This window comes from Acromyrmex echinatior, chromosome 1, assembly GCF_024713525.1.
Source record: "Acromyrmex echinatior isolate Ae372 chromosome 1, ASM2471352v2, whole genome shotgun sequence".
NCBI classification, from domain to species: domain Eukaryota; kingdom Metazoa; phylum Arthropoda; class Insecta; order Hymenoptera; family Formicidae; genus Acromyrmex; species Acromyrmex echinatior.
The window spans coordinates 26,035,120-26,056,197 of NC_141852.1; the positions used below are offsets into that span (position 1 = coordinate 26,035,120).

General features: G+C 34.8%; 2 protein-coding genes across 13 annotated transcripts in view; both read left to right on the forward strand.

The window, feature by feature from the left end:
- Window positions 1-12,159, forward strand: part of Msp300 (Muscle-specific protein 300 kDa) — a 93,795-nt gene extending 81,636 nt beyond the window's left edge. For 9 of the 12 annotated variants that reach the window (XM_087412941.1, XM_087412898.1, XM_087412912.1 and 6 more), the window contains 8 exons: window positions 770-1,027; window positions 2,067-4,802; window positions 4,885-5,069; window positions 5,988-6,026; window positions 6,340-6,846; window positions 6,988-7,231; window positions 9,767-9,819; window positions 10,026-12,159. In XM_087412941.1, the coding sequence (XP_087269067.1) occupies window positions 770-1,027; window positions 2,067-4,802; window positions 4,885-5,069; window positions 5,988-6,026; window positions 6,340-6,846; window positions 6,988-7,231; window positions 9,767-9,819; window positions 10,026-10,245 (4,242 nt within the window). In that variant the 3' untranslated portion in view covers window positions 10,246-12,159. Of the gene's footprint in view, window positions 1-769; window positions 1,028-2,066; window positions 4,803-4,884; window positions 5,070-5,987; window positions 6,027-6,339; window positions 6,847-6,987; window positions 7,232-9,766; window positions 9,820-10,025 lie in introns of those variants that run through there. The other 3 variants (XM_087412910.1, XM_087412927.1, XM_087412935.1) reach the window with 3 other exon arrangements.
- Window positions 12,160-16,149: 3,990 nt separating this feature from the next.
- LOC105144127 (dynein light chain 2, cytoplasmic) lies at window positions 16,150-20,956 on the forward strand. The gene is made up of 3 exons (XM_011052827.2): window positions 16,150-16,520; window positions 17,653-17,770; window positions 18,403-20,956. The coding sequence occupies exons 2-3, from the start codon at window positions 17,663-17,665 to the stop codon at window positions 18,562-18,564; spliced, it is 270 nt and encodes an 89-aa protein (XP_011051129.1). The 5' UTR covers window positions 16,150-16,520; window positions 17,653-17,662; the 3' UTR covers window positions 18,565-20,956.
- Window positions 20,957-21,078: the final 122 nt, after the last annotated feature.

Here is a 21,078-nt window from a genome sequence, read left to right on the forward strand (position 1 = left end):
CAGATCTCTTCACTTGCGGATTCGAGTATTTAATTATCGAGATACAGTCGCAATAGATGTATCGATTCCTTCTGCGATCCTTCAGTGATAATTAGCGAATTAGCTAATGAAATAAAAATTATGATCTGAGAAGAATGTGCTGCTAGACCAAAAAGAATTAAAATGTATGAATTACGAAACATATAAAAAATAATTGGTATTTTTCGACTCAATAATATTATAATTTTAGGTAATCGTTTCTTTAAATAAAATGTATTTCTCGAGGATTAAGGTATATGATAACGAAAGTTCTGAAAAATGTGTACAGTATAGTATTGTATTTTCATAGTAAACTTAGTATCTACGTAGAAGCGGTAATAGATATACATTGCACGTCTATAAATATCAATAGAGAGGAATAAACACGTGCTCTTCACGTAGACAACTTTAGATCCGTTCTAGATCTTCCTCGCTTGATTGCATTTTGAGCAAGAGAAATAATTGCATTAATATTTTAATATGCTGGGTTAATTCATACCACCGACATATGACAAAAGTACAAATATAATCTAAAATTAGGAAATAATGTATAAATATTATAAAAATACATTACACGCCTACCGACAGTTGTCGATGTCGTTGTGCAGATATTTTATATGGTGAAAAAGTTGCGAAACAACACCGACAACTGTCGGTAGGGATGCAAAAAAAATTACAGAATATAGGCCCTGGTCACGTTATATTCGAAAACTGAACGCGTTAAAACTTGAATATTTTAAACTTGTTTTAGGTTTGTGAGGAGACACTGGCGGAGCACAAAGAAAGACTAGCGGAACTACGCGGTCTGGTGGCACAGATCGCATCGGATGTGGGTTTGGACGCTGGTGGACCGCTGCACTGCGAAGTTGAAGCACTAGGTCAACGACTCGAAGATGTTCGAGAAACCTTGTCGACCCTCGCGGACACAGTGGATGCCCGTGTCCTCAACCAGGAACTTGCCCGCGGTGATCTATGCCAAACGAAAAATTTCCTGGATTCGGTCCAACAGGTACATGCCTCCGTTCATGCTGCATCTGTTTCTGCCTAACTGCATGCCAGTCAAACATCTTTCATTCGTTTTAATGCGAATACTCGAGCATTATGAGTGTCAAGATATTATTTCTCATATTTCTTTAATTATCTCATAAAGATTTAAAAGAAACTATAGATTTAAGAAACTCTTTTTTCTATCCCTAATATAAAAAAAAAAGAAAATTTTATTAGCATAAGATATTGCGATTTTCAGTTTCATGTCGAACTAGAATTATAAGCATATACATGATGATAGTTTCACATATTTTTCTCGAGTGTGTGTGTCCGATGTGCTGATTAATCCTGGCACGTACGTGCGAAACGGCTTCAGGACCTTGAAGAACGAGACCTTCCTCGAATTTCTCACAGTTAAAACATTTTTCAAGGATCGATGTACACGTTTCCCCTGCGCTTGGAAGGTGATAGTTAGAGCCGCGACGTTAGGTCGCTTTAGTCTGACGTACTAACGCGTCCATCAGTTGTTGAGCGGCGCACCATTGGTGCTTGGCACAACCTCGATCATCGCTTCGCACGCGCGTTTATATTTTAATCGCGGTAGTTCCGAAACAATTTGTTATGTCAAGGCCGAAGGGCTTAACCCGTGGTGGCAATTACATCAGTCACGAAATCCGCAACAGCTGAATGGCTGCAACACTCGTGCACACATCGTCGGCCGAAACTTTCGAACTTGAGAGCGGCGCCGCGCCGAGTTCCGTTTCCCGACGGAATTTACGGCGTGCATCGTCAACGTCGATCGACAGATAAAGGCGATTCAATACGATGCTACTTGCTAGGAGAATATAACAACGTTGCTACGTTGTTAAATCACGTTTCCTTCGAAGCTTAGTAAGAACGGTACTTAATCAGTGCATCGATCGACGTGTCGAGAATTCATGGAACCATTCATGCGCGCCAAAATTAACTCATAAATTTGTTTCTATTTCCCTGTCTATTTTTTAAAGAACGTCATCAAATAATCGATCGTAATCAGAAGAGCTTGTCCGTCTATTTTTCAGAGTCTGACAGCGGTGGGTCAAGGCGAGTCTAACGAACAACTGACGATATTACGAAATCATCTACTCGCGTTAACTCGAACTGAGCCGCAGCTTCAATCCATCAAGGATCGCGCGTTAGATGTTTCCGTGCAAGAACCGTCGGTGGTTGAGGTGGTCCAGTTATGGCAACGCGTATTTCAAGAAACCTTCCAGCAGTATCATCGTTTGTCGACACGATTAATCCGCTCGCAAGACGTGATCGCTGCGTTAAAGCTTTGGGAAGAATATTTGACGCATGTGCAAGATTTTCTGTCGAGCGGTATGCCAGGTGATTACAACAGTTTATCGGAGCATCGGAATCTCTGCGAAGTTCATCGAAAACTTTTGCCTGAGCAGCAGAATCTCATTTTAACGGTGCGACAAGAGGAGGATCGTGATCGGTCGGTTACCGAGCAATTCAATGCCTTAACAAATCTTCACAATGAGACATTGGCGAGAATATTGGAGCGACATGCGACAGTGCGTGACAGAATATCGGCCTGGGATAGATATAAATTAGATCAAAGGAAATTGTTGACGTGGTTAAAGGAAGTTGAAAGAGAACGACAACGCATGAACTTACAGTTCATCCACTTGAGAAGGCTTGAAAAGATTCTGCAAAGAATTCAGGCGCTGTTGGACAAGATGCCAGTTGGCGAAACTCAGATAGAGTCTCTTCAGGAACAACAGGAGTACCTCCTAACTAATTGCGACGAGGCGCTGGCCGTCTCGATACGCATGGAACACGCTGCAAACGTACAACGGATCGCAAATTTGCGAGCCGGTTTGGAAACCTGGAGGGACTTCGTTCAACGAGTGCAGAAATTGCATGAAGAACACGTTAAGCAATCTGAGATGATCGTCACGATCTTCCAGGAAATTGGCCAAACATTAAGCGCGGGCTTCCATGCGGGACCAACAAGTCTATCCAGGACGAAAGAACAACTCGACTCACTTGAACATTTGAGAACTCGCCTAGCTAACGCGCAACGAAATTTGGAATCTCTTGGTGTAATCACGGAACAATTGAGAGAGTGTTTGAGCCCGAGCGACATGAAGACATTAAATCAACAAGACGCACTTCTGACGCAACAACACGGCGATCTTGAATACCAATTAGCTTTATTATCATATAGACTCGGAGAACGTTGTGCTCTTCATGGTCGATGGGAAAATAGATTAAATAAATTGTTGTCGTGGATGGAAGATACAGTGATCAGAACGCAGAACCATGACACGATGGCATTGGACGAACCTGAAGAGGCATTGAAGCGACTTGAGTGCGAACTACAGACGGAGATGAGTTTGAAACAGCGCGAACTCGAGTGGTTACAGAATACCGGGCAAGAGCTAATAGAAGTCGCCGAAGAGACAGAGAAAGCAAAACTTCAGCAATCCTTAGATGAAGTCAACGAGAAGTGGAATCGTTTAATGGCCGGCGGTAAAGCAAGAGCTAACAAGCTGATCGATCTAATTCAAACTATGAACTCATTGCTCAAAAGGATAGCTGATTTACGAACTTGGTTGACCGGCATCGAAAGTCAGCTATCAGAAGCTATCATTATTGAAAAACTCACACAGAGAAATATCGACAAAAAGCTCGAAGATCACGACCATCTCAAGATCACTATTGAGGCTGAAAGCGGTAATATCGGTGAGGTGCTAAATTTATGTGAAATCCTGTTAAACGATTGCGACACATGGAAAGCTTCTTTTAACATGGACGCGATAAAGAACGGTATGGAAAGTCTAGAGAAACGATGGAAAGTTGTGTGCATTAAATCTACCGAGCGCAAGCGAAAAATTATGATGATTTGGAAGCTGTTGCAAGAATTGGAAAAAACCAGATGCGAGCATGAACCATGGTTAGTAAAAACAGAGAAATCTTTGTTGGAGTTGGAGAACGATCTTACAGAGATCTCGAAAGAAGAATCAAGAAAAATAACCGAGAAAGCTAAATCGATCGCCAAAGATATCGAAGCTCATCAGAAAGCCTTAAAAATCCTAGAACAGATATTTGGACGTCTGGCCAAGTCCGGATTGGATACCGACAACTTTAGATCTCTTACGGCCGAGACACGGAAGATCATTGACAGATGGTTGGTTCTGGAGACAAGAATCAACGCCATTATCTCGAGCATTCAACGGGAACAAAAGACTTACCGTGAGTTCGTATCCACACATGGTACTGCAGTAATGGGCTTGACACAGGTGGATGTTCGCCTAACGCAAATGCAACACCTCGCCACACCTGAGCAAAGAGCATCGTTGCGACGAAGGCGTCAACAGTTGAGTGAAATCGAGGAAGAGCTCGATACTCAAAACGTTACGCTGCGCAAAGCAGACGAGTTAGCATTGCGAGTTATGCAGGAGAGCAATCCTGATGACGTGGCCGCGATTCAGGAACTGGTAGACGAATATCAACTTCTATGGCGAGATATCAAGTCACGAGTAATCGCGCTGAAAGCGGAACTGGAAACGCAAGAAAGATCGGAGGTCGACGAGGCCGTACAGGTAGAAACTTTGAAATTTGAGCGAGATACCGCGGTTCAAGTAGACACCCTACCAAGACTCATCAGAATGACTTCATGTGACGCATATTTGATGGAATTGGAAACTGCCCTGAACGAATGCAACAACGCCCTAAACGCTTTGGAAGCAACGGTAACACCTGATCCCGTTTCCGGTCCTGGGCTCAATGCGGCTGCTAAAACTATCGTAAGATTTTTATTTTCAGAATTTTATTTTCAGTTAAATGTAGTTTTTGTTATTTTATTAAAATATCACGGGATTATTACAGGCTAAACTAATCGGAAGTTGCCAGTCCTCGATAGAACTGGTACGCCACCTTCATAATCTGCTCATGGAAGACGACAAATTGAGTTTAGGAACTGCTAAAAGTAGCGAGGTAACAACACTAATAGCTCGATACGAAACACTCATTGCACTAGCAAGAGCACGTGAACAGCAAATCAGAGAGCTCAGGTAAAGTTTCTTTCACGCTCACTTCAATGTTTAAATATCTAGTGCATTTTAGGTTTTGTAGTAAGCAAAGATTGCAATAACATTTTTTTATCAATTAATCTTCATCATGTGAATGCAAATTTTTAGAGAAAAAAATATTTATAGAAAAAACTAATTAAATTGCGAAAGCAAGTAGATAATATAATATATATATATATATCAAGCCTATTCAATATTTTATTCGCGAAATTAAACGCTTTCATTTCTTCATCGTCTTATCGTCTTCGTCGTCTTCATCATCGTCTCATCGTCTTCATCATCGTCTTGAGCAAGACGAGTGAAAACAAGATAGTGAAAACAAAAAAAAATAGATTATCTCAGATAGCTTTAATATTATTTTTGTTTTCTCTCTATCTCACTCAACGAGATAATGGAAAGGATAGTGGAAGCGTTTACTCACGAGCAAAATATTGGGCACGCCTGCTGTAAATACACAATTTTAATTACATCATAAAACTTTCTTTTTATCTTATTAATGTGGTACTTTCTGAGAGTTTAAATCAATGTCCTAAAATACTAACTTATATACACTAATAAGAGTTATGTATACACTGATAACTTTTGCATATATTTGTATGATTTTCAACTTTAACAATATCTTATATGTAGATGATCATCCATTTATGTCATTTTTAATATTCACATAACAACTAATGCTGAATAAACAATTAATAAAGTATAGTAATAACAATTAATAATACATATATCATTATACTGTTACGATTCGTAAGAATATCATGAACGCTTTTCTCTTTGTGTTATTTAAGCTTCATCCTTTTGCTAATATAGATGCATTAACACTGCCTTGCAATAATTTTTAATTCGAACAATAACGCTTAGCAAAGCCAATTATAATAATGCTTCCCTTATCCTATACAGATCGCCAGTCACCGATGCTTACGCTTTTCCATGTGATCAGTGAGTAACTATATAACAATTAAATTCAATAAAATAAATTTATTTTACTAATAAAAATATTGCCGAAAAACTCTAAAGTTTTAATGTTTCTCATATAATAAAAAATTTTGTGTAGCTAATAAATCTTTTCAACTTTCATAAATTAATTCATAATCTCATTAAGCAAAATTGAACTATTTGTAACTTTAGCAAACAGAAATAGTCATAATTTATGTTAAATATAATATAATACATGATCTTAAAACATTTATTAATTAAATTGTAGTTATAATTTCAAATATATTGGTTATAATCACAATTATAAACATTGCAGTGATAGTGGCAGATTGACCTGTCCATTATGCTCTCGTCGTAATTGGGCTCAACTGGACAATGATTTATGGCGTTTGGACAAATGGTTGGAGTACGCCGAGGGTACGCAGAGTGAGCAGCATTCGCCGCCCAATGATATAGAACAATTGGAGGACGTAATTCAGGATCATCGCGAGTTTTTATTGGATCTCGACAGTCATAAGAGTATTGTAACGAGTCTGAATATAGTCGGTACTCACCTAGTCGATCATACTGAAGATACAGAACGTGCGAAGGAGCTTCGTGACAGATTGGCTGTGGCAAACAGCAGATGGGAGAAAATTTCTACAACTGCTGTGGAATGGCAGGATCAGTTGCAGCACGCCCTTATGACGAATCGCCAATTTTATCGTATTATAGAAGAATTATTAAGTTGGCTCGAACGCACTGAGGTCAGCATTAGAGCAAGCGAACCAATCGATTTGACCGAATCTAGCAATATCCTAGAAGCAAAATATAACAAATTTAGGTAAATATTTTTATCGATTTTTTTCGCAAATCGACGCTATCAATAAATTAAATATATCAAAGTAGCCGAATTTGTATAGAAAATTTGTATAACAAATAATATATCAAAATCTATTTTAAAATTATTTTATTCTTATTTTAGGGAACTGCGAAGTGATCTGGAGCGTTGCGAGCCGCGAGTAATATCATTACAGGATGCAACTAATTATCTTTTGGACGAACAGACAGAAACTAGAACGCGTCTGCAAGAACTACGATTAAGGTTACAGTCGTTAAGAAGACTCACAGGAATTTATGCCCTTAAATTAGGAGCTGCTCTTGGGTTGGACCCACGGGATATTGGTCTCGCTGCTACGTCTACATCTCTTGCATCTCTCTCACATGACGTAAGTTCTAAATTAATTCTTTTCATATAATAAAAAATCTACCTGTAATCAAAGCAGTAACCATGGTATTAATTCATTAATCTATTTATTATTGTCAAGTTCGTATAAGCCTGAAGTAGATTTTTTAATAGATAATATGACACCAAATGTAGTTGATTGATATATAACATTGAGATATATGGTGCTTTCCAGCAATAGATATAGTATAACTCAGTTTATTTCATTTCTGTTTAACATTGACGAACAAGAAGGCTGTAATGATTTACAATGTATTATAATGTCATCTGTGTCTCCTGCTGAAAAGCATCTATACATATAATATACTTTGGTAATAATTTAAGAACAAAAGTATTTAAAAATGAAAAGAAGATTTCTAGTTATATTTGCTAGAAATTGTTATAAATAAGATCTGATGTAATGTGCATTTTCTTTTCATTCTTTCAAGTCCATACAATGGTATATGTATGTTTGTGGAAAGCTTATTAATTAGCTTTCCAGCTTAGAAAGTCTCAAAGCATCTTCCGCATAACATCAAGAAATAAACATTCAAAATTTTATAAAATGCATGATGACTATTATACCGAGAATGAATTATTTTGGCTAAATATACTATGTAATACGTACGAGTGTTTCGTCCAGTGAGTTGCTTACATTGTTCCGAAGAATTAAAACATTTTATCGGTACATTGATCAAGAGCTTTTAACGATAACCTTAATTACATTTCAAAGTGTAAATAAAAACTTACCGCCATCTAGCCGCCATCATTGAAATGTAATAATGAGCGCCAACTTCTGATTGATGCTAATTCCGCTCCAACTTCATGATGGACGCTATAAAAACGAGAGAAATATTCCAGAAAGATCCGAATTGTTGAATGAAAATTCGAATGAATCATTGTTAATTACGACCGAGCGCGTTAACTAATATATTACAGTGATAGCCTGAGCACTTAGTTCTATGTTTGAACCCGTAATTTCGCGTGAGGGTCATTTTTACACAGAAAATGCGGGTAAAAAACGCGGAACGATTTCACTTCGACTCCGACAGTCACGGCGTCACGGCGCGATCTGAAAATTGACATGGCGGCGCATGCTCATAAATGCGTGAAATCATACGATCATAAATTTTTGTAATATAATTTATGATAAAAATACATTAGCCTTTTTTATACGAGAAATATGTATGATTCAAAGTAAATTTTTGGTTAATATTATCATTATAATAAATACTATCATATAAAAATTAATTAGCTTTAAAATATTAAAAAAACACATACATATTCCATGTTTATTAATTAATTTTTATTACCAATTTATTAATTAAAATGCAGTGTAGTAAATTACTTTATAATTTTATAGTATTGGTTCGTTCTGATTGTTTGTCTGTAAAATTTTTCAAAAATGGCTTGACCTTTTCTGTTTTTGGCAATAGATATCAGATCGATTCTTAACTTTACCGTAAAATATGAGTCAAATCAGTTGATCATCAAGTGGTCAAAGGTTTAGATCAATGAGATTTTCATTTGTAATGTAAAACAAACTAAACGGCTTCATTTTCTTAAATTTTGATTTTTCGCTGTTACTTCGTTACATCTATTAGGTGTTGGAATTAATTCGTAGCGTTTTTTAATGAAAGAATGTTATTTATTTCACATGAGCATTAAAAAATACATTAATGAAAGTACTTCCCATCACTTGTAAAACGCTACGAATTAATTCCAACACCTAATATTTGTAATGATTTATTTCTAAGTATGATTTTTTTCAATCACTATCAATCGCTTTCCCTCTTAAAAGCCATGTAACATTTTCTATTAAACTCTTCACCTTCAAATAATTTGATGAAAATGTGTTTATTATTAATGCTAACTTGGTAGAAGTGAGGTATTTGATAGATTTCACGATTGTCACTTTTAATGTATGTTACCACTGCGACAAGATACTATTAAAGACCAATAACCTTAGGCAAATTTTCGTCAATCACCAAAAGAGCCCTGAAAGCTCGGTGATAATTGAAGAATACAAACATTATTTAGTGATCCCAACAATAAATTAATGAAGATTTTACTTTTCCTAATCACTATTTCAGAAATAGTGACTTTATTTATCAGAAATATACAAATCTAAAAATATATTTTTATGGTAAAACAATAATTGAAGACAAAATCCTCATTATTTATTTTCGGAACTGCAAAAACAGTTGACAATAATGTCCGCATTCTTCAATTTTCATTCCCTGGAGTGGTCATACTGGTCACATTAATTCATATTAATATGTTAGTCTTTAATAATATCTCCTCGGTGATGTTACTGAATAAAAAGCAATATTAATACAATATTTTTATTTCTACATCTGTGTATAATTTATCGTAGATTATTGCACAAATTAGTAAAATCACACAAATTTTTCAGAACGAGAAGCGTCATTCGATGATGAGAAGTCATCACGATGGCACTTACATGCATATAAGTTATTCGTAGTAATCACTTGCACAGTATCTTATTGTTTGTGTTTTCTGTTTTGTTGAACTGTAGCTGCTCGACGAAGCTGCCTCTGGGACTGCTCAGCCTCACGCCACCGGCACAGAGTATGTTGTTTCTTTTTTCGTGACAATATTTGTCGATTAATTTTACGATAGAACTTTATTTATCATAAGGATGATCATGATAATTACATATTTATTTAATGATTGAGATAGGTAAATAAAGCTCTGTCATTTGTAAGAAAAATTAGTTCTCATCATCTCAATGAGATAATCTTATTTAATATTCCATTCCTGGAAATTTGTTGCAGTGGTGACGAAAGAGACCAAACGGTATTGGCACGTGGTTATCGCTTCTTAGGACGAGTTCTACGAGTTTCTCTTCCAATCCAAGCATTGATGCTGTTACTGCTTGGCGTCGCATCTCTGGTACCATCTGCAGAAGAAGACTACAGTTGTATGCTTTCTAACAATCTCGCGAGGAGCTTCACGCCAATAGCTTTTTATCCGAATGGACCTCCACCGGTATAACAGTAAACAACGTTTAAGACCTTATTTCTGAATAATATCGTATACGAAAATGCTAGAAATTTATAATATACGTAGCGTATATTATAGTATTTTCATCCATTTTGATATGCGATATTTTACAAGAATACGGTCCCTGCCGTTTTGTTGCGTGTCACTTTGCCAACTTAAGATTGATACTTCTCATGAGGCATTGACGAGGCAAGCCAATACAAAGCCGATCAAATTTCTTTACCTTTACCTTGCGTAATTAGCATTGGAAGATACGAAATTCAAACTGCCCTGAGCTTTCTTCGTCAATGTTTTTATTGACTGCAGCCGCAGTGCGCGTATCACAGGAATCTTTATATGATATATGTATATTGTAATTTTACACACGACGAATTTGTATGTAAGTAATTAATGTAACGGACCAAGCGGTGACTGAAAATATGTAGCCGACGCGAAAACACATTCTTTAATTTATTATTATTATATATATATAATATTGTATATTTCGTTATAAATTCAATGCGTGCAATATCATGCTCCTTCCCGTGCCAAGCGTGCACACGGTCAAATGTCTCAGTATCATAATGAATAATACCTATCTTGACAAAGTATTTATTGTAAAGACATTGACTGACTTGAAACGTTCGAATGTATATCGACCTTGTATATTAACTCTTTAATTGCGAAAGGCATATACATATGACTCTGAGAAAGTTGCCTTTTATTTGCGGGAAAAACATATATATGTATATATTAATTTGTAGTTGAAATTTGGAGCATTCTTGAAGCGAAAATTAACAATTTGTCCAAATTCAACAAGCTTATAAAAATGAATATATAGCTAAAACAAAATAACAAATTCAAAATAAATGAACAATAACAAAAGATAAAAGATGTGGAACAATTCATCCACGTGTTTTTACTTATATATTGCTCCTTTCAAAAGTGACGTAACTCAAAAAATAAAATTCCCCAAAAAAGGAAAAATTATTTTTTATTGTTTAACAAAATAATAATAATCAAATAACATCAGCAAAAAAAATATGGAGATAAATTCATTTTTTACGATTAATAGAAAAGTATTTACTTAACTCTCATTCTTGGTATAACTAAAAAAACACATTTTTCAAATTTTATCACTCTTGAAATAAACAATATGTAAGTTACAAATATTTGGAGTTAGTAAACTTCCAGACATTAATTCTCAATACTAATGACGTGATAACCTTTTCTCTATTGTAATATATACTATACATATAAGTTCAACTACGAGATAATGCTTACAAGTATGATTTATGTTTATCAAATACGATTTAAATTTATTTAAATATATTATCATTCCGCGTGGACTCTTTTTCCTGCAAAATAAGAAAATCAAAAAATTTCTGAAATGTAACTTTCTTTAGTCTATTTTTTTTTCATAGACAATTCATAAAAATTCTCATTGTTTTTAATTACAGGAATTTGCAGGAAATAAACAAGAGACAAAAACAAGGGCTATATATTTTATTGCTGGCATTTTTTATTTATTGTTTACTTTTTTTTTTCTTTCTCTCTCTAAACATGAACCTATTTAGATTTAAGTTTAGAAACTGTTATTATGTTTACACGACTCGATTTATATCAGTGTTATATAATTTTGATATAAATCGAGTCGTGTAAACGTAGTCTATGATAGTTAAAACCTCTAAAACGAACAGGATACTTATATTTCTGATTGGTTCATGACATCTTAAGACTGTACTTAAGATGATCTTAAAAATATAAGAATTGAATATAGGCAGTATTCACAGTCGATTCTTATATGTAAAATCATCTTAAGTATAGTCTTAAGATGTCACGAACCAATCGGAAGGCCGTATTAGCATCTTAAGACATTACTTAAAACGATCTTGAAATAAAAAACGAACTATGACGAACTATGAACACCGACTTATGATTACTAGCTTTAGATATGGCGCGTCATTATGAGACGTCGCACTTCATTCCTACACGTACGCGCCAATTTGAAATTTGATCAAAACTATTTCGCTCCTTTTTGCATTTTCCGCGAATAAATTCTTGTTTTTCTTTAAATTTCTATAGTTGAAATATCGAGTACATTATTGCAGCTGTCTAAAATTCGCGTAAAAAGCACCGATCATCTAATAGTCTATATTTCAAATTGTGATCTCAATTTGAATTGTTGGCTGCGCGCGTCTGCGCGGAAGTCGGCCGCCATGACACTTACAGCGCCTTTGATATGGTATAGGGCTGTGCACAATGAGGCCTCATCTACAATCAAGTTTGCTGACGCTTGTCGAATATCGTTAGTCGTAAAAGATGGGACCTGACCAATCCAAATGACGCCCGGCAGCCGCATCGACAGCCAACACGATAGCCAACGAAAAATGAAGATTATTATGCACATGTACACAACATACGACAACGTTTTCCGACTGATTGACCAGAGGTCTGAAGAATAGGAACAGAGAATAGGAACAGGAATAGAGAATAAGAATTTCAATTAATCAGAAACAATGTACTATAGAATACCCATTTTCTTACTCTACATAAAATTGTACGTGTTTGAATAGATATGGCTGCCCTCATAACCATTTAAAAAGTATGATAATCATATTTCTCAACAATTGATATCAAAATTAAGTAGTAGACAAAAATTCAACATTGTCGTTATTGATTTTTTTTTCAGAAAAATTTACCAGTTTGATCCAGTATGGCGATGCTTTGCACTCTTCTGAGAGTATGGGAGATTTCCCTATTTTGGAATAAAGGTATTAACTATCGATTGCAGCATTTAACCTTGATGCTTTCAATAAAAATGCTCAAAATGTGCATTTTTGGAAAAGTCCACCTCTCCTTCAATCATGACCGGGCTTAAATATGAATATACTATTTTTATGTTTTACATGAAATAAAAGATTACTCACTTCTCATACTTATACTCTGAGTAACAAAGTCACTACAGTGACCTCTTGGTCTAATGTAAATTGCTGGGCGCATTGAAAAAAATGCATTTTTAATATATTGTAACAATTTTCATAACGCAACGTCAAGTATAATATGTTTGTTTCCGCGCTCAAACCAAATGCAGTTCGTATATATGATCATGTTATCCACGCATTAATCAATAATTTCCTCAAAGGGTAAAAAAGGGTAATTCAATTACTTTGATTCATCCTATATATATCCAAGGTATATTTGAAATAACGTCTACTAATCACACAGTGCTATTTCTAATAAAAAACTAAGTCGAAAAGTCCTCTACCATTTTGCAATTTTTGCAATACGAGATATTAATTTCTAAAGATTGCCGAATAAACGGATAAAATCGATGTACAAGACAATTTTAAGACATCTTTCAGTGTTCTTTATGAAATATTTTTTTAAGAAGTTTCTTAAAGAATTCTTAAAGATATCTTGCTTATACGTCAATTTTAGACATTTTGCTTATTGGATAATTAAAAAAAGATATTGTTTAAATTACAACATAGTAGAGGACTTTTTGATTCACAATCAATTTTTTTATTAAGAATACTACGTGATTAACGATCGTTATTTCAGACACCGTGTATATTTTTTATATGATATTAAACTTACATTCCATCGGATAAATGAAAGAGTCGAAATCTTCCCATCGTTTTGAAAAGTAGGTCGAGCCAATCATTTTTAAGCTTTCATATTTTTAAACTTCCTTTTAATTCCTTTAGATTGACACTGATCGGCCGGATATATAAACTCCATCGTTATCACATTAGAAATCATTTCTACTTTTAGCAAAAGAAGCCAAAAGAAAGAATATTCGCGATTCTATATTCTGAAAATGTAAAATTTTTATTTAACAAGAAACCAGCTTTACAAAGAGTTTCTCTCAATTACATAAAACATAAATTTCATGCTTTTTAAAAAATTAAATATTGTATAATAAAAAGAAAAGAGAAAAACAACTGGATATTTTATAATGCAACTTATTCCTGGTATCTCATTCCAACTTGATATATTATTTCCTTCGAGTATTAATATAACTTCATTAAATTTTTTTAGTATTTGCTTTGTCATGTCGTAACAATATTAAAGAAACTGAAAGTTCTTCGTTTTTCGTTAAATCTCGAGAGTTCATTAAAATTACCTATATTTAAACTAAAAGTCTCGGTAGTCTAAGGACTTAGGACGCTCGTACGGAATAAGAAATCCAAGTTCTACTCCCGACCGAGGTAATTTATTTATCGCAATAAATTTATTTATAGTTTTTCAATACATTAACATCTTTCTAATAGGATGCCTGAGCATCAAAATTATCAAATTGTTTGTCAATTTAATTTGTCATATTACCATAGTAGTTTAATTGCGTTTATAAGTCCAAAAAATCAATTCGGCGCGCAATTTAAATGATGACATATATCGGCCCGTATTCAGAGTCGTATCAAACCAGTTGTAATTCATTTTAGCAATAGTTAAATGTTTAACTGTTGGAAATGAACCTTTTTAATGATGTCACATCTTTTATTTCCTTCATGCTCCAGTTGCTCGATACTTCGTCAACTTCTCCATACACAGAGAGAGGAAGAGAGAGAGAGAGAGAGAGAGAGAGAGAGAGAGAGAGAGAGAGAGAGAGAGAGATCATGATTTATTTAATATTTAGCAAAATATTACAATAACTATTTACGGTTAGCTCGCAAGGTAAACATTTTTTCAATACGAACATCTTTTTAACAAAGAATAAAACAACCAAAATTAAAAATGGTGAAAAAATATTTTTATTATGGTTATATTATTTTTCAATAAAATCGTCTTTAATAGACATGATATCTTTTCGCTTTGTAAATAACCTGAAAAAAGCCATCTTTTAGTCATTTTTTCATATTTTATATCCCTTGTAATATATGTAAACATATCTGGATATTATTATTAATATATGTAAACATATCTGGATATTATTATTAATAGAAAGTTAACAATATTTAACTAAAAGTCGGACAAACAAGATGGCTTTTAGATTTTCGAAAATAGTCGACCTCGTCGACTTACAGTTGACATTCAAAATTGATAAAAGACGAACCTAAAATAGTCGACTAAATGTCGACTTTACAAGTTGACTGAAAAAGTCGAGTATTAGTCGTCGAACTGTCACGCTGTGTGAGTTGTCTTTAATAGTATCTCATGATCGGTATTTTCAGTTGCAGGATTCTTTAAACGTTTCATCGATAATTGTCGCAATCGTTAACTAGCGATAGTCAATGAGTGCCGCGCTTTCTTCAGGATTGATCTGCCATTATAGCTATCGCTAATTAACGATAGCGACAATCATTGATAAGATGTTTAGAGAATTCCATTACTGACATGCGTTTTCTCTAGGGTGCGAGCCGTCTTCTGGATAACTTATTTTGTTAGATCAGCCAAAAGGATTGGTTAATGTCACCATTTTTCATTTATCCTCCGGTCTATCAAGCCCACTTAACAATAGTTTTAAAAATTTATACTTATTGGCCGGTATTTATAGTCAAATCTTATATTCAAAACTGTCTTAAAAGTACAATCTTAAGAAGTCACGAACCAATCAGAGAACCATATTAGCGTCTTAAGACATTACTTAAGACAATCTTAAAAAATAAAAACGAACTATGAATACCGTCCATTATCTGATCCGGTCGTCTTTAATAATCTGACTGCATTCAGCAGAAAAGGCAACTTTGCAACTAGTGTAATAATCAAACTAGAACAAAATTTTCTTATTGAATATCATATCATCCGTACATCGAATGTCGTATGCGACGTACGCAATCATTTCGGTCGCCAGGAAACGAAAATAGACATTAGACTCTTCGGCGTGCGTTTGTTTTTCGCGCGTCGCCTCGTGCGGTGCATGCTGGTCCGATAGAAGCTCCTGATAGAAGACCCTGCAAACCAACCAATCGTAAGCCTGTATAGCGCGGTAGCGACTGCCGTACTCTCAGTCAGGAGCTCGAGTCGCAAAGTTATCGTTCCTCTCTCTTTTGGTCCCTGTGAGCCAGCGAGCCCAAAATTTTACCGAGTGTTACCGAGGAAGCAGCAGGAGAGGAAACGGCCGATCGCCAATTCGCCCGTCGCAGGATCGTTCGGGTCAAATCTCTTGTCACACGCGTATACCGTCGTATCGAGAAATATCGTACGCGCGCGATTATCACTTAAAATAAACGGCATTCGCCGGATTCGCGTACGGCCACACTCGCTCACACCGGATCGGAGAGGAGGGCGAGCCTGTTATATCGTGTGTGATCATCCACTGGAGACGGTGTCAACGAGAAAAGGTAGAGAGAAAATGAACGAAATGTTGTTCGTGTGAGAGAAGGGGAGTAAGGATAGAGAAAACATTGACAATTTATCAAAAATGCATGCTCGTCCACTTGCTCCTCCCCCACGAATCTAAAGCCACGAAACTTGTCGAGACCGGATCGTGGCCAGATCCGTCCGGTTGCGCGCGTTTTCTTATGTCATATGCGAAGATTTGTCGCCGGGTGGCGGGATGCTGCTCGACGATGACGACGTCGGCGCCAGGACGAGCATCGTCGCGACCCACTTTCACGGGCTTTGCACCTCGCGTGCCGGCCGAATTGCCATTTCTTTATTGTCGTCGGTATCGACAAAACACTGTCCTCCCGCGCCTTTCGCGCTCCCTCCTCCTTTAGTCTCTCTCTCTTCTATCTTTCTCTCACCCTCTAAATGCTCGCTCTATCGGTGCCTATGTAACTTTGTCTCTCTCCTCCCTCTCTCTCCTTCTTTCTCTATTCTCTATTTGTGCATTGCACCCATATTCGCGTGAGCGAGAATTCTCTCTCTCTCTCTCTCTCTCTCTCTCTTTCTCCGCCTGCGCTATCTATTTTTCTCTTCTTCCTCTATCTTCTCGTCTTTGTTCTACCTGAGGCGAGCGTTACTCCGAACACTCGCCTAATACTCGTCTTCGTATTATCATGCCGGCGGTAGACGTGTACGCTACTGTCAAAGTCGTGCGCTTCCCGCGGCCCAGGTTGAGCCTCCCAATATATATATATAACGATACGTCCGGTGGAGTTGTCGAACAGCAGTCTCCGATTCGCGCGATTCACCCTTGTGGCATTTTACTTTGAGCACAAAATGCCGATAATGTCGCTTATAAATAAGTCGTTTATTTTGAAAGTGATGTGAATCTGAAGCAGTGGTGAACCGTCACTGTTGCAATTGCGGACTCATTTGAATTTATATTTCTTTCGGATTCACGCTGCTCACAAAGTTTTTCGTCCCGAATTCATATACATACTTATGTCTGTGGATATATCTTTTGGTATATTTGCACTTTTGCCAAAACACACTGAGGTGTCTCTCTCAGTGTTTACATTAGAAAAAGGTGTTTCGTTGTATGATGATAGCGTCACAGTATGACAATGCTATATCTTTATGTTCTAGGACAGACAAAATGTCGGACCGAAAAGCAGTAATCAAAAATGCTGATATGTCGGAGGAAATGCAACAAGATGCTGTTGACTGTGCCACTCAAGCTCTTGAAAAATATAACATTGAAAAGGTATATACTCATTACACTTTTATGTATACAGATATAGATAACACACTGTAAACATCACACACAAGTGTATTGTACAAAGAATGGAAAATTTATACATGCGATTGAAGTAGATATATTTGCTAATAGATTTTTAGTTCTTTTATCTTATATTCAGTAAGGATCTTAATACATTTTATAAGCACGAATTTAATTAATTTATTATACAAAATTGAATAATTCATTAATGTCTTTGCATTAAGCAAGTTAACAACTTTTAGGAATAAGAATAAATAAAGTTTTATGAATAAAGAAGTACAATTATACATAAAGATCTTGTAATTTCAAAGAAGCTAAAGAATTCAATAGGTATTATATGATATTTGAAGTACATGACTTAGGACATGATTTATTCATTTCTTATTAATATAATAAATCTAGAAGATTGATATATATATATATATATATATATATATATATATATATATAATTTAAAGTTGTAATATGTAAATGCAGTTACTGAAATTATGTTAAAGGTCGATATTTGTTCTCTGAAAAATTTCTGTTATATAAATTCTCAAGTTACACAGGATGAGATTGTTAAATCAATAACACTATTGATTTTACCATTAATATCCATTGGTTTTGGCTTTCAGGACATTGCAGCATTTATCAAGAAAGAGTTCGATAAAAAGTACAACCCAACGTGGCATTGCATTGTAGGACGTAATTTTGGTAGCTATGTGACGCACGAAACAAGACATTTTATCTATTTCTACCTTGGTCAGGTAGCCATTCTCCTCTTTAAGAGCGGGTAAACTTGTTTTGCTATCCTCCTAAACATCCTTTTTCCTTCCTCTTCCTCCCTTGCTCACTATGCAAAATACATACATTTAAAATCACCGCCATGTGTAAAAGAGACTTCATTACTCATTATGTACACATTGAAAAATTTATTTTAAAAAAACAACGCATGTTTCGGATAAGCAAATGAAGATAAATATCAATATTTCTTGATATATTGTTTGTCGTTACATAAGTAAAAGGATAATCCGAAAAAAATTTTGAGAAGACACAGCCGAAGGGTAGGGAGATAAACTAAGGGAAAAAAAGAAGAAAAGAATGACATACAACTTTACATGTTAAAATGTATTTTGTATGCCAAGAAGTTTGTTGTGTTCTTGTTTTATATTATTAGGTAAATATGCTGCAAAATACGCGGTTAAATTCAATACTGGCGATTTTAACTTAGTAAATTTTAGCGTAAAATTGTTTAACGTATAGTGTTCAAGCAACACTAAATGAATTACATTTTTTGCGTAGAATAGGTTCATGCAGGACTTGGCATGTATTTGAAATATTTTTATTTAAAACACAATGCACTATTTACAATACAAGCGTATTTTGTATTTTTTATTTTAGCGGATCATAAAAATATTACATATTTTGTATTTGAAATCAAAAGCTTGAAAGCTTTTTATATTTTGAATAATTTTATAATTCAAATAATAAAGTTGATTGTCAGTGTTATTATTTGAAATATAAAATTCTTTCATCTTTTGTTATTAATGAAATATCTGAAATACAAAATACAAAATATTTTCATGTACTCCGAACAAACACAAAATACAAAATACAAAATATAATTGTGTTGCCAATATTGTTTTTCAAATAAAAATATTTCAAATACATGCCCTGGGTTCATGTACCTTACTTGAGTCTATACAGGGTGTCTACAAAGTCTATCCGCACCCCCTACGTTTTAGAAACTGTTTCAAATTATGAAAAACCGGACATACATGGTATCTGTTAAGTAGTCGCCAATAATGAATGTAAACCCGAATGAGATTGATTGCCCCTGTAATTGTTATTTTATATTAATTGGTAACCACTGTCGTCTCTTACGTATTGTATACTGATTAACTTGATTTTGTATTTGCTATACAACTGCGACTGATATCTTTTGTTACATTAAGAATTCTCAAAATAATTGAACAGAAAAGGAAAAAAAGGAGCTCAATCTCTCTTTCGACGTGCGATAATCATCGTACACATACTCTATTGATAACTTTATTTCGATCAGATATAAAACTAACATGCTATTGAATAACAATATCTGACTCGTTCATTGCTACCTTCACAATTTTTATATTGTGCACAGATTATAACATAAAAAAGAGGGGGGGGAAGACATTTTATCTCGAGGCGATGTATACTTAGAAAAATATTCATTTCTCCAGAGAAGAAATATCACCTTCTATCCGTATTAAATTCTTTTATGTAATATTCAACACTCCATATTATAGAGTACTTATATATATATAAATATATATATATATATATAATATAGATTATACATATGATATATTATTTATACATACAGTGCAATCTTTAAACATTTTTTCATGCAGTATTTGATTATCGTAAATGTTGCTACATTGTTCAAATTTTAGACTGACTATTAAATAATATCAAACTATCATGCATGATCTTTTTTTTTATAGAAGTTCGCAATGCCATTTTTATAAGCAGCGAATATATAGCAGAATGTTCAAAAGTATCACGATAAAAAATATCGAGTTATACTTTGAAGATCAACTTGTCCTTGAGAACATCTGAAAATATTCAACATGTTATTACGTTACTTTCCTTTTATTTATTTATTGTACATATATTCCAGCAGGTTTATTAACTCATAAATATTGCATATATTATTAGAGTAACACAGGATAAGCTGTATCTTTACGGTGTTATATGATGTACGTTATGCTTTCGCCGTACTTGCTACATGAGATCGGTTCAAGAAATATATTGCTAATAGGTTCGAATTAATCATCGGTAAAAGCCAATTGTACTTTGTATACACGTTAAGTAAAGAACCTGTTACGCTGTTAGGCGGCGGTTGTCATATTTATTTGATTTGCCAAAATCAAAATCAAGATCTACTTGCGGAACGCGCTTTTTTAAAACATAAATAGAATACAAAGTACTGAATTATTTTTCTTACACTCGTGAAACACGGGTTAACAAATGAAAAATAAATGTGGCTATGACAAAATCATTTTGGTTCTTTTGGAATCGAGCTTTCGAGGGTAAGAATTGCTCTGTGCACCTCCGCCGATTTCACGATCGAGTCTACATGCAGAAGATGCGGTAAAAGCAGATGAATATTATTGTGCTTAACAATAAAAATCAGTTCCACCCATGAAACGATGTATTTTTCTTTTCAGCGAGGCGCAATGTATAAAATAGAAAGCAAAGTTATCCTACATAAGAGCGGTATTAAATATCACAAGGTCGAATTTTCCCTAAAATTATAATGCTGAAATATC